This window comes from Odocoileus virginianus, chromosome 9 (assembly GCF_023699985.2).
Source record: "Odocoileus virginianus isolate 20LAN1187 ecotype Illinois chromosome 9, Ovbor_1.2, whole genome shotgun sequence".
Taxonomy (NCBI): Eukaryota; Metazoa; Chordata; class Mammalia; order Artiodactyla; family Cervidae; genus Odocoileus; species Odocoileus virginianus.
In genome coordinates, this window is record NC_069682.1 from 133,599 (window position 1) to 147,384 (window position 13,786).

The 13,786-nt window shown below is 37.8% G+C and overlaps 1 protein-coding gene across 1 annotated transcript in view; it reads right to left on the minus strand.

Annotated features, from left to right (window-relative positions):
- TMX4 (thioredoxin related transmembrane protein 4) overlaps positions 1-13,786 on the minus strand; it is a 68,882-nt gene that overhangs the window by 48,111 nt on the left and 6,985 nt on the right. Inside the window, exon 2 of the mRNA XM_070471866.1 lies at positions 3,350-3,465. Coding sequence (XP_070327967.1) covers positions 3,350-3,465 — 116 coding nt within the window. The remainder of the gene's footprint in view (positions 1-3,349; positions 3,466-13,786) is intronic.

Genomic DNA, 13,786 nt, shown 5'->3' on the forward strand with positions numbered 1-13,786 from the left:
ATCTTCAATCCACCCATGTAACACTGCTGCTTTCATCCAAGCCCTCATCCCTCCACTCTAGGCTACTGAACTGACCTCTGAACTTTTCTTCTGGCTTATACTTCCGACCTCCTAAAGACAAATTTTTGCATAGCAGCCAAATGAATACTTTTAAAACATAAATCAAATCATGTAACTCCCCCGCTAAACCTTCCAGTTAGCTTCCTTTCTATCACGCTTGGCATAAACCCAAACACTTTGCCGTGGCCAACAAGAGCCCACATGATCTGGGCTCCAGCCACCTCTCCAGTCCCATTCGTCTCAGGGACCCCACTGGCAATGCTTTTCTCAAATAAGCCAAATGCCCCTACCTGCACATACTGTTTGCTCCACCTGGAAAGATCCGCTCCTAAACCTCACTGAAATTCATTTCCTTAATTTGTCAAGACCTACAATTAAAAAGTCCTTCCCTGGACATCCTATTAAAACAGTGGCTCCTGCCATTTTTTACATTTTTACCTTGCTTTCTTTTCATTACAGCCCTTACCACCACCAGACATTACTTCCCATTTTACTTTTGTGACTGTTTATCCCCTTCACTAGAATGTAAACTCAATACGGAACCACATTTTTCCCTTCCTATTCATTTGCATCTTTTTTTATCTGCATCATTGATCTTATCACTGGTATACAGAACAGGGCCTGGTGCATGATACCAACTCAAAAATTTGTTGAAAAAACACATTATTTCTAAACTATATTAAAATATTATTTGAAAGCATTACATTTGTAATTTAAAGTACAATTATAAGCATAAAATAATATAATCTAAAGTGAAATATTCTCTAGGCTACACAGTCATGCGTGTGAATTTTGTTGTTTTTTTTTTTTAATCAGTTACAGGCTTTCAGTAGCTACCATTTAAAAAAATTCTAGAGTTTCTACTTTAAAAAAACTAAGACATAAAACAACCACATTTTGATTTTTTTGGTCTTTATTTCTTTCCTATTTTCATGGAACACTAAACCAGTGACTTTTTTCCTTCTTTGAACATGTATCATATTTATATTAATACTATGAGTCAATGATGAATTTGCTTTTAAAATATTTCTGTCATAGTCAATTTCTCTTATTTCACTATACATTTAATCCATTCACAAGTGAAAAATAGCTATAAGTCTACATTTTAGAAGGAAAGACTATATTTATTAATAGTTAGGTTTTAGATCTATGACTTCATCACAAAGCTGTTTAATTTGTTTAATTCAAACTATGCTGTGAATTTCCAGCAGGTAACCCAAAAGGCTGAAATGAGAATAGACCAGATGCTTCATTTCTAAAAAAAAACTCATCATAGAATGTGTCCGGTTAACAAGGCTGACACCTCACTTCACTGGACTCAAACTTTTAAAAACACAAAAACAAGTTTACAGCAGATATGTAACTGTAACGATTTGATCTCCAAATATAAAAACTCATTAAAATAGCAGAAAGTCAAAAGTGAAAGTCATGTCCGACTCTTTGCAACCCCATGGACTATACAGTCCATGGATTCTCCAGGGCAGAATACTGAAGTGGGTAGCCTTTCCCTTCTCCAGGGTACCTTCCCAACTGAAGGATCGAACCCAGGTCTCCCTCATTGCAGGCTGATTCTTTACCAGCTGAGTCACAAGGGAAGCCCAAGAAAACTGGAGCGGATAGCCTTTCCCTTCTTCAGCGGACCTTCCTGACCTAGGAATGGAAGTGGGGGATTCTTTACCAACTGAGCTATCAGGGAAGCCCATATAATAGCCCAAATCATCAACTAATAATGATAACTGTTAGTCCCTCAGTTGTGGCCAACTGTTTGCAAACCCGTAGCCTGCCAAGCTAATTTATCCATGGAATTCTCCAGACAAGAATATTGGAGTGAGTAGCCATTCCGTTCTCCAGGGGATCTTCCTGGTCCAGGGATCAAATTTGGGTCTCCTGCCTTGCAGATAGATTATTGACTGTCTGAACCACCAGGGGAGCCCAATAATGGTAACTGTCCATCTCTAAATAGCAGACAGGCATTACTGGTTTTGGTTTAAATGCTTAAAGAGGCGGAGGCTTAAGGACTCACAGCTTGTAGCAGAGACCTCTCTCCATGGGTTTGTCAACACATAGATATTAACTGACACCATTCATTTTGTTGTCCATGTAACTGGTAATTCATTATTTTGTGATTGTTGGACTCACAGCTATTACAGAGAAGGGATAGCTACATTTTCACCTCGACTATCTTTTTCTTTCCTATGAAAGCATTCAACAGGTAGAAATTAAATGTAGATAGGAAAAAATTACTTATACAGTTTGAAAATTGTCAAATTTGAGATTTAAATAATAAAAACCCAACTTTTCTCAATTTACATATATTACACAGTTATTTTTAAACTAGAAATACAAATTTATTGTATTTTTTCAGAATTCAAGTCTCTATCTCCCTCTTTTGAAAACCTGTATCATTACAATTTTTTCATTAGTATTCATTTTCATTATTCATTCATTATTTCATTATTAATTTTCATCATTAACAAATAATAAATGTAGATAGTGAAAGAATTAGAAATTCACCATTCTGGAACTCTTAATAAAATATCTTGCTCAGGTAAGATCATCACAGATCTTAAAACCTCAAAGTATTGCCCCATATATTACCTGCCAGCTATAAAGTGTGGCCTTTTCCTCATAATTGAGATGTGTAGTATCATCACCTTAACCAAGTGCTCAAACTCAGCACCACTAATAGTGACAGTACATGTCTTCTGATGGGATACAATATAAAGTCACAGCATCACTTCTCCATAAGTATTTAACTCAAATCATCCCTTCAGACAAAAGTTCAAGTTTACAGAAAATGCAGAAAATATAAGAGCAAGTTAAATGTCACCATAAAGAAACATCTCAGAAAATCCCTAGCTTGTTCTCTCCAGAATAACAACAGCATGGAAAAAAATGGAGTAGTCTAGATTGATAGAGACTAAAAACACTTAACAATGAAATGTAACTGGTGAACCTTGATTGGATCCTGGTTTAAAAAACTATAAAATGACATGGAAAATAATTAAAGACACATTAATATGCTGAAGTAATGAAGGGTGAAGTCTCATGATGTTTGCAACTTATATTCAAATGACTTAGCAAAAAAATCATAAAAATATATACACACATCTGTATGTGTAAATATGAATACACAAACAGATACAAATATGCTAAAATATTGTTTGTTGATTTTAGATAGTCAGTTTATGGTAATCAATATTCTAGTCTTTCAACTCTTCTGCATGTGTGAAAAAATTCAAATTAAAAGCAACAAACTTTTGTATTTAATGTTCAACATTTACAGTACCTGGTTCTTGAATGACATCTACCTTCCCCACACTGATCTGAAGTATTTCACCATTCTTTGCAAATGTCTCCCATTCTGAATCAGTCTGCTGACAGGAGGGACACCAAGGGGCATAACTATAAAAGAATAACAGCTATTCAATACACATAAAAACATCAATAAAACAAAATAGAGAAATAGAGTATTTAAACTGACAAAATAAATTCTTAACTAAAAGGAGGCACAAAGGCAAGTTTTTCCAAAGTTACTTGATACAGAAGTATATCCCCCCCCCCCCCCGGAATTTAATGTTATGAATATTAACTTCCTAGGGAAAAATTCACCAAGTTTAAGATTTTTCACAATTACTATACACTTAAAATACTTTATTTCAATGTTATTCCGATAATCAACCCAAATTTTATCACTTTGCAGATACTTTCTGATATTTGAGGGCGAACACTGTTTTGCAAGTGCTACTAAAGAAGGATAATTTTCACAAGGGCCTTGGACTGCAAGGAGATCCAGCCAGTCCGTGCTAAAGGAGATCAGCCCTGGGTGTTCATTGGAAGGACTGATGCTGAAGCTGAAACTCCAGTACTTTGGCCACCTGATGTGAAGAGTTGACTCGTTGGAAAAGACCCTGATGCTGGGAGGGCTTGGGTGTAGGAGGAGAAGGGGACGACAGAGGATGAGATGGCTGGATGGCATCACTGACTCAATGGACATGAATTTGGGTAGACTCCAGGAGCTTGTGATGGACAGGGAGGCCTGGCGTGCTGCGATTCATGGGGTCACAGAGTCGGACACGACTGAGCGACTGAACTGAACTGAACTGAGCCCGTAAACTAGCCAAACCAGTTTCAAATTCATCAAAGCTACAAATGTGATGAGCAAAGACCATAAGACTTGTTGCTAGTGGGTCCCCAGAATGTGAGTCACTTCCAAAACTCTGTGGCAGTTTTGAAAAGCATTTTGAGAAAGAAAGTAGAAGCTATAGCTGAAAACTCTGACACTAAAGAGTTAGAAAAACATGTGTCTTTAATTAGAACTCTGCTATTTACATTTATTTTTTTTCATTCAATAAACATGAACTGAGCACCACCTTAGAAGCTGAGGCTACAACTCTGGACAAGACTAATGCATCTCCTCTCCTTATGGATTTTACAGCCCAAAAAGGTAATCAGAATCCAAGAGGCAAATGTGAGTACAGAAAAGATGCTGTAGAGACCCTCAGAAGCTGGGTGATCTCAGAAGGGCCCAAAGAAAAAGAACATCTGTGCTAAAGTAGGAGTTAACAGTCAGAGTGGGATCAGGAATATCCTCATCTAAGCAGAGAAAACAATATATGTGTAGGTGCAGAGTAATGAGCATTTAAGAGTTTTGTAAGGGGTCAGCACTCTATTTGAAGCTCTCTGGTTAGCCCTAAAGAGGTAAGAGAATTATGATCAAATTTACATCTTGTAAAACTCACCCAGCAGTTCTGTGGATAATGGATCAGGGAAGAATAAGATGGAAGCAAAGAAAAGAGGTAGAAGGCCAGCCCTGTCTAGTTCCATCTTTAAAAAAAGACTAGTATAGTCAAGTCCAAGATAATTCTAAAAAGTCACTAATCATGCTATTACAGCTCACTGTCCAAGCCCTCATGTCCAGGCGACAGGGACCAGAGAACATAGTCCAAGAACAATCTGCTGACATTACATCTTTGAACATCGATTTTTCTATAAGCACTTTTATCTCTATATTTCCAAGGCAAAATACATCCTGGTATACAGTAAGCACTCAATAAATGTTTACAGAATAAGTAAATGAGCCAATTTTAAAGAAAGTTATATTCTTCATCTGAGAAAATTTGGTATTTTCTACATATTTTCTAAATATCCAAATGGCAGACTAGACTGGGGTAAACAATTGGTAAACTCTCTAGGGTGAAGAGGAACATTTTATTATTAAGTCAATTTCAAGAGGCATTTCAATATATTGGATAAGAATTCTGCTGGAGGAATCAAAAAGACCAACTACAAATTAACCATGTGACTTTGAGCAAGTTAATAATCCTCTGTGCCTCAGCTTTCTCAAATGTTAAATGAGATAGTAAGAGCAGCTACCTTAGAAGGTTATTGAGAGATTAGATGATGCATGTAAAGCAGACACATATTAAGAAAATCATTAGAGTAAATGATATCTGTAATAAACGGTTTGGTTTCAGAGACATTTTTATGGTGCATTAGCTAGCTCATCTGAACCTTACAATAGAAGGAGAAAGAGAAAAACAACAGAATGGGAAAGACTACAGATCTCTTCAAGAAATACAGAGACACCAACGGAACATTTCATGCAAAAATGAGCACAATAAAAGACAGAAATGGTATGGACCTAACAGAAACAGAAGATATTAAGAAGAGGTGGCAAGAATACACAGAAGAACTGTACAAAAAAGATCTTCATGACCCAGATAACCATGATAGTGTGATCACTCATGTAGAGCCAGACATTCTAGAATATGAAGTCAACTGGGACTTAGGAAGCATCACGATGAACAAAGTTAATGGAGGTGATGGAATTCCAGTTGAGCTATTTCAAATCCTAAAAGATAATGCTGTGAAAGTGCTGCACTCAATACGCGGGCCAACTTGGAAAACTAAGCAGTGGCCACTGGACTGGAAAAGGTCAGTTTTCATTCCAATCCCCAAAAAAGGCAATGCCAAAAAATGCTCAAACTACTGCACAATTGCACTCATCTCACACAAAGTAATGCTCAAAATTCTCCAAGCCAGGCTTCAAGAGTACATGAATTCTGAACTTCCAGATGTTCAAGCTGAATTTAGAAAAAGCAGAGGAAGCAGAGATCAAATTGCCAACATCCGCTGGATCACAGAAAAAGCAAGAGAGTCCCAGAAAAACCTCTACATCTGCTTCATTGATTACACCAAAGCCTTTGACTGTGTAGATCACAACAAACTATGGAAAATTCTTCAAAAGATGGGAACACCAAACCACCTTACCTGCCTCCTGAGAAATCTGTATGGAGGTCAAGAAGCAACCGTTAGAACTGGACATGGAACAACAGGCTGGTTCCAAATTGGAAAAGGAGTACGTTAAGCCTGTATGTTGTCACCCTGCTTGTTTAACTGATATGCACATCATGAGAACTGCCAGGCTGGATGAAGCACAAGTTGGAATCAAGATTGCCAGGAGAAATATCAATGACCTCAGATACACAGATAATACCACTCTTATGGCAGAAAGCAAAGAATTAAGGGCCTCTTGATGAAAGTGAAAGAGACGAGGGGAAAAGCTGGCTTAAAACTCAATGTTTAATAAACTAAGATCATGTCATCTGGTCTCATCACTTCATGGCAAGTGGATGGGGAAACAATGGAAACAGAGACAGACTTTATTTTGGGGGGCTCCAAAATCACTGTAGATGGTGGCTGCAGCCATGAAATTAAAAGATGCTTCCTCCATGGAAGAAAAGTTATGACCAACCTAGACAGCATATTAAAAAACAGAGACATTACTTTGCCAACAAAGGTCCATCTAATCAAAGCTATGGTTTTTCCAGTAGTCATGTATAGATATGAGAGTTGGACTATAAAGGCAGCTGAGGGCCAAAGAATTGATGCTTTTGAACTGTGGTGTTGGCGAAGACTCTTGAGAGTCCCTTGGACTGCAAGGATATCAAACCAGTCCATCCTAAAGGAAATCAGTCCTGAATATTCATTGGAAGAACTGGTGCTGAAGCTGAAACTCCAATACTTTGGCCACCTAATGTGAAGACCTGACTCATTGGAAAAGACCCTGATCCTAGTAAAGTTTGAAGACAGGAGGAGAAGGGGATGATAGAGGATAAGATAGTTGGATGGCATCACCGATTCGACATACATGAGTTTGAGCAAGCTCCAGGAGTTGTTGATGGACATGGAAGCCTGGCATGTAGCAGTCCATGACGTCGCAGAGTCAGACACGACTGAGTGACTGAACTCACTGAACCTTACAACCTCACTGCTGTAAGGCCACAAGACAGATTCAGAGAGATTTGCTGAACCTATTTCTTAGATTGACTTGCTGAACTAAGATTGCACAGACCAAGAAACCAGATGGAGGTATTTCCGTGATAAAAGTGTTCAAGGAAAAAAAAAGTGTTCAAGGAAAATAAGATCCAACAGAGAGACAGACACACAGACAGTAGGAATAAGACATACCTGGTGGCTCAGACAGTAAAGAATCTGCCTGCAATGCAGATGACCCAGGTTTGATCCCTTGGTCAGGAAGAACCCTTGGAGAAGGGAATGGCTACCCAGTCCACTGCTCTTGCTTGAGAAACTCCATTGACAGAGGAGTCTGGCAGGCTACAGTCCATAGGGTCACAGAGTTGGACATGACTGAGCAACTAAGCATATGCATTTATATATATATATATATATACACATTATATATGAAATTCTGAAGTATAATTTAATGAACTCTAGATTTTTTTTTTGCTTTGTTTCCCTAGACCTGTTTTTGCATACAACTCATGGACACCTTTGCTATATCAGTAATCATTAAATGATACAAATTTCATCATCTAACAAAATCCTAGTGCCTAATCTCCAGATAAATTATTTTACAAACCGGGATTTGGGTGAAACTGACCCTCAAATATACAAATACCATTGAGATAATTTTAGGTCCTCCATCTTCTTTGTAGCTGCTACCCAGTGGTTTGTGGCACTTTAATGCTATTATTTCTTAGATTTAATCAGTTTATTGTGCTGGAATGTACCAAGGTCATCCATTAACCTAGTGCATTCTTTGCTAATGGAGATAAACCAGTCCTGAGTCTTACATGAGGGAACTGGTCTACTGTTGTTGCAACTTTTAAAGTTACTAATGTTGTTTTGTATCTAAATGATCCCATTTAGAATCTGTTGTTCATTGTTCAGTTGCTAGGTTGTGTCCAACTCTTTGCCAACTCAAGGACCAAAGTGAGGTCTACAGTACTCCAAGCTTCCCTGTCCTTCACTATCTCCCAGAGTTTGCTCAAACTCACGACCACTGAGTCCATGATGCCATCCAACCATCTCATCCTCTGTCATCCCATTCTCCTCCTGCCCTCAGTCTTCCCCAGCATTAGGGTCTTTTCCAATGAGTCAGTTCTTCACATCAGGTGGCCAAAGTTTCAGCTTCAGCATCAGTCCTTCCAATGAATACTCAGGACTGATTTCCTTTAGGACTGACTGTTTTCATGTCCTTGCAGTCAAAGGGACTCTCAAGAGTCTCCTCTAGCACAATTTGAAAGCACCAATTCTTTGGTGCTCAGCCTTCTTGATGGTCCAACTCCCAAATTCATACATGACTACTGGAAAAACCATGGCTTTGATTATACAGATCTTTGTTGTCAAAGTGATGTCTCTGCTTTTTAAGACGCTGTCTAGGTTTGTCATAGCCAAGAGTCTTTTAATTTCATGGCTGCAGTTACCATCTGTAGTGATTTTAGAGCCCAAGAAAATAAAATCTGTCACTGTTTCCTCTTTTCCCTCTTCTATTTGCCATGGAGTGATGGGGTCCAATGCCATCATCTTAGCTTTCTGAATGTTGAGTTTAGAATCTACTATAAGATTCTATAAAATTTTATTTTCTTGGGCTCTAAAATCACTGCAGATGGTGACTTCAGCCATGAAATTAAGAGGCTTAACAAAGGGAGAAGAACCAAATTAACAAAATTAGAAACGAAAATGGAGAGATCACAACAGACAACACTGAAATACAAAGGATCATAAGAGACTACTACCAGCAGCTCTATGCCAATAAAATGGACAACTTGGAAGAAATGGACAAGTTCTTAGAGAAGTATAACTTTCCAAAACTGAACCAGGAAGAAATAGAAGATCTTAACAGACCCATCAGAAGCAAGGAAATAGAAACTATAATCAGAAATCTTCCAGCAAACAAAAGCCCAGGACCAGATGGCTTCACAGCTGAATTCTACCAAAAATTTAGAGAAGAGCTAACACCTATCTTACTCAAACTCTTACAGAAAATTGCAGAAGAAGGTAACTTCCAAACTCATTCTATGAGGCTACCATTACCCTAATTCCAAAACCAGACAAAGATGCCACAAAAAAAGAAAACTACAGGCCAATATCACTGATGAACATAGATGCAAAAATCCTTAACAAAATTCTAGCAAACAGAATCCAACAACATATTAAAAAAATCATACACCATGACCAAGTGGGCTTTATCCCAGGAAAGCAAGGATTCTTTAATATCTGCAAATCAATCAATGTAATACACCACATTAACCAATTGAAAGATAAAAACCATATGATTATCTCAATAGATGCAGAAAAAGCCTTCGACAAAATTCAACATCCATTTATGATTAAAACTCTCCAGAAAGCAGGAATAGAAGGAACATACCTCAACATAATAAAAGCTATATATGACAGACCCACAGCAAGCATCACCCTCAATGGTGAAAAATTGAAAGCATTTCCCCTGAAATCAGGAACAAGACAAGGGTGCCCACTCTCACCACTACTGTTCAACATAGTTTTGGAAGTGTTGGCCACAGCAATCAGGGCAGAAAAAGAAGTAAAGGGAATCCAGATAGGAAAACAAGAAGTGAAACTCTCTCTGTTTGCAGATGACATGATCCTCTACATAGAAAACCCTAAAGACTCTACCAGAAAATTACTAGAGCTAATCAACGAATATAGTAAAGTTGCAGGATATAAAATTAACACACAGAAATCCCTTGCATTCCTATACATGGACAATGAGAAAAGAGAAAGAGAAATTAAGGAAACAATACCATTCACCATTGCAACAAAAAGAATAAATTACTTAGGAGTATATCTACCTAAAGAAACCAAAGACCTATACATAGAAAACTATAAAACACTGATGAAAGAAATCAAAGAGGACACAAACAGATGGAGAAATATACCGTGTTCATGGATTGGAAGAATCAATATTGTCAAAATGGCTATACTACCCAAAGCAATCTATAGATTCAATGCAATCCCTATCAAACTACCAATGGTATTTTTCACAGAACTAGAACAAATAATTTCACAATTTGTATGGAAATACAAAAAACCTTGAATAGCCAAAGTAACCTTGAGAAAGAAGAATGGAACTGGAAGAATCAACCTGCCTGACTTCAGACTATACTACAAAGCCACAGTCATCAAGACAGTATGATACTGGCACAAAGACAGAAATATAGATCAATGGAACAGAATATAAAGCCCAGAGATAAATCCACGAACCTATGGTCACCTTATCTTCGACAAAGGAGGCAAGGATATACAATGGAAAAAAGACAACCTCTTTAACAAGTGGTGCTGGGAAAACTGGTCAACCACCTGTAAAAGAATGAAACTAGAACACTTTCTAACACCATACACAAAAATAAACTCAAAATGGATTAAAGATCTAAATGTAAGACCAGAAACTATCAAACTCCTAGAGGAGAACATAGGCAAAACACTCTCCGACATAAATCACAGCAGGATCCTCTATGACCCACATCCCAGAATTTTAGAAACAAAAGCAAAAATAAACAAATGGGACCTAATGAAACTTAAAAGCTTTTGCACAACAAAGGAAACTATAAGCAAGGTGAAAAGACAGCCCTCAGATTGGGAGAAAATAATAGCAAACGAAGCAACAGACAAAGGATTAATCTCAAAAATACACAAGCAACTCCTCCAGCTCAATTCCAGAAAAATAAATGACCCAATCAAAAATGGGCCAAAGAACTAAACAGACATTTCTCCAAGGAAGACATACAGATGGCCAAAAAACACATGAAAAGATGCTCAACATCACTCATTATCAGAGAAATGAAAATCAAAACCACAATGAGGTACCATTACACGCCAGTCAGGATGGCTGCTGTCCAAAAGTCTATAAGCAATAAATGCTGGAGAGGGTGTGGAGAAAAGGGAACCCTCTTACACTGTTGGTGGGAATGCAAATTAGTACAGCCACTATGGAAAACAATGTGGAGATTTCTTAAAAAGCTGGAAATAGAACTGACATATGACCCAGCAATCCCACTTCTGAGCATACACACCGAGGAAACCAGATTTGAAAGAGACACATGCACCCCAATGTTCATCGCAGCACTGTTTATCATAGCCAGAACATGGAAGCAACCTAGATGCCCATCAGCAGACAAATGGATAAGGAAGCTGCGGTACATATGGAATATTACTCAGCTATTAAAAAGAATTCATTTGAATCAGTTCTAATGAGATGGATGAAACTGGAGCCCATTATACAGAGCGAAGTAAGCCAGAAAGATAAAGACCATTACAGTATACTAACACATATATATGGAATTTAGAAAGATGGTAATGATAACCCTATATACAAAACAGAAAAAGAGACTCAGATGTATCGAACAGACTTGTGGACTCTGGGAGAAGGCGAGGGTGGGATGTTTCAAGAGAACAGCATCGAAACATGTATATTATCTAGGGTGAAACAGATCACCAGCCCAGGTTGGGTGCATGAGACAAGTGCTCGGGCCTGGTGCACTGGGAAGACCGAGGGATCGGGTGGAGAGGAAGGTGGGAGGGGGGACCGGGATGGGGAATACATGTAAATCCATGGCTAATTCATTTCAATGTATGACAAAAACCACTGCAATGATGTAAAGTAATTAGCCTCCAACTAATAAAAATAAATGAAAGAAAAAAAAAAGAAATTAAGATGCTTGCTCCTTGGAAGAAAAGCTACAACCAACCTAGACAGCATGTTAAAAAGCAGATAGATTACTTTGCCAACAAAGATGCATCTAGTCAGAGCTATGGTTTTTCCAGTAGTCATGTATGAATGTGAGAGCTGGACCATAAAGAAAGCTGAGCGCTGAAGAATTGATGTTTTTGAACTGTGATGTTGGAGAAGACCCTTGAGAGTCCCTAGGACTCCAAGGAGATCCCACCAGTCAATCCTAAAGGAAATCAGTCCTGAACATTCATTGGAAGCACTGATGCTGAAGCTAAAACTCCATTACTTTGGCCACCTGATGTGAAGAGCTGACTCAATGGAAAAGACCCTAATTCTGGGAAAGATTGAAAGTGGGAGAAGGGGAGGACAGAGGATGAGATGGTATGATGGCATCACCAACTCCATGGACTTGAGTTTGAGCAAGCTCCAGGAGTTGATGATGAACAGGGAAGCCTGGTGTGCTGCATTCCATGGTGTCACAAAGAGTTGGACACGACCAAGTGACTGAACTGAACTATAAGTAAAATTCCTCCAGGGCCCAAATGAATATAAAGAAGGAAAAACACATGTTCCTAATGATGTTTCTTTTTGTCTCCCTCTCCTTCTTCTCCCCTCCTCTCTTCTGTGTCTCTTCCTCCTTCCCACCCTCCCTCTGTCTCCCTCATTTTGCATAGGTAAACATAATTTGTTTAAATACATATACATGAATAAGACTAATTACAATGGACTGAAAACATTTATATTAAAAAACAGTTCATAGTGGTAGTCTTCTAAGAACTATAATAGAGTTGACCTGCTCTAATTTTGTCTTTTACATATAAATTAATCTTTCTTTGATTTAAAAATTTCCAAGAGGAATTAGTACCTTTACAGTCATGGAAACTGTAAGAGTATTTTTAAACTTTTTGAAGGTGACAGTGGCATGTAAAATTAGTACACTTCATAAAGACATATGAAGTATTATATATTCCAGAAAGCAAAATATTGCTAAATCCATGAACTTAGGTGTCAGTCTAATGTTTTTAACCATTACTGGGAAACAGAATTCAACAGCAAGCTTTTGTTCTCTACACTGGTATTCACGTACAAATCGTACATGTACATCTGCTACATGTAAGGTGGTTGAAGGCCCTTGAGCCTCTGAGAGCATGAACTCACTGAATTTTGTATGATTTTATTAAGCATACTAAACATTTCAAGAGAAAGAATTTGATATATTTTCTAGAAATAAAATTTCATGAAAAATAATTTTTATTCCCCAATAATGGTCAAGTTTTCTTTTGCCTTGATTTAAAACTTTACCAGTGTTTCCCAGTACACTCTCGTTTCTGATCCTTGCAGACATGAGACGAACCATGACAGATACAATTAATTTTCACTTAGAACTTACTTTGACCAACATACTCAGAAGAATCTGTAACAGTGAAGACAACATTGGTATACTAGGTTCATCTTTCTATGACTTACTATATAAAACCAAATCACAATGTCAACAAATAATGCCTTAACTACAAGTGTTCTTCTTTCTGGGAAATCTGGATAAACTCTTAATAGCCAAGAGTTGCAAGTATTATGCTCAATTCTCTTTCTCAGAAAATCATTTCTAAGACATGCTATCATAAAATGTAGAGGAAAAATAAAAATTGACAGCTCTGTGAAAACCATGACACCTGGTAGAGAAATTTAATAATTTCACTAGAATTAATACTCCACGAAGGCAACAACTGG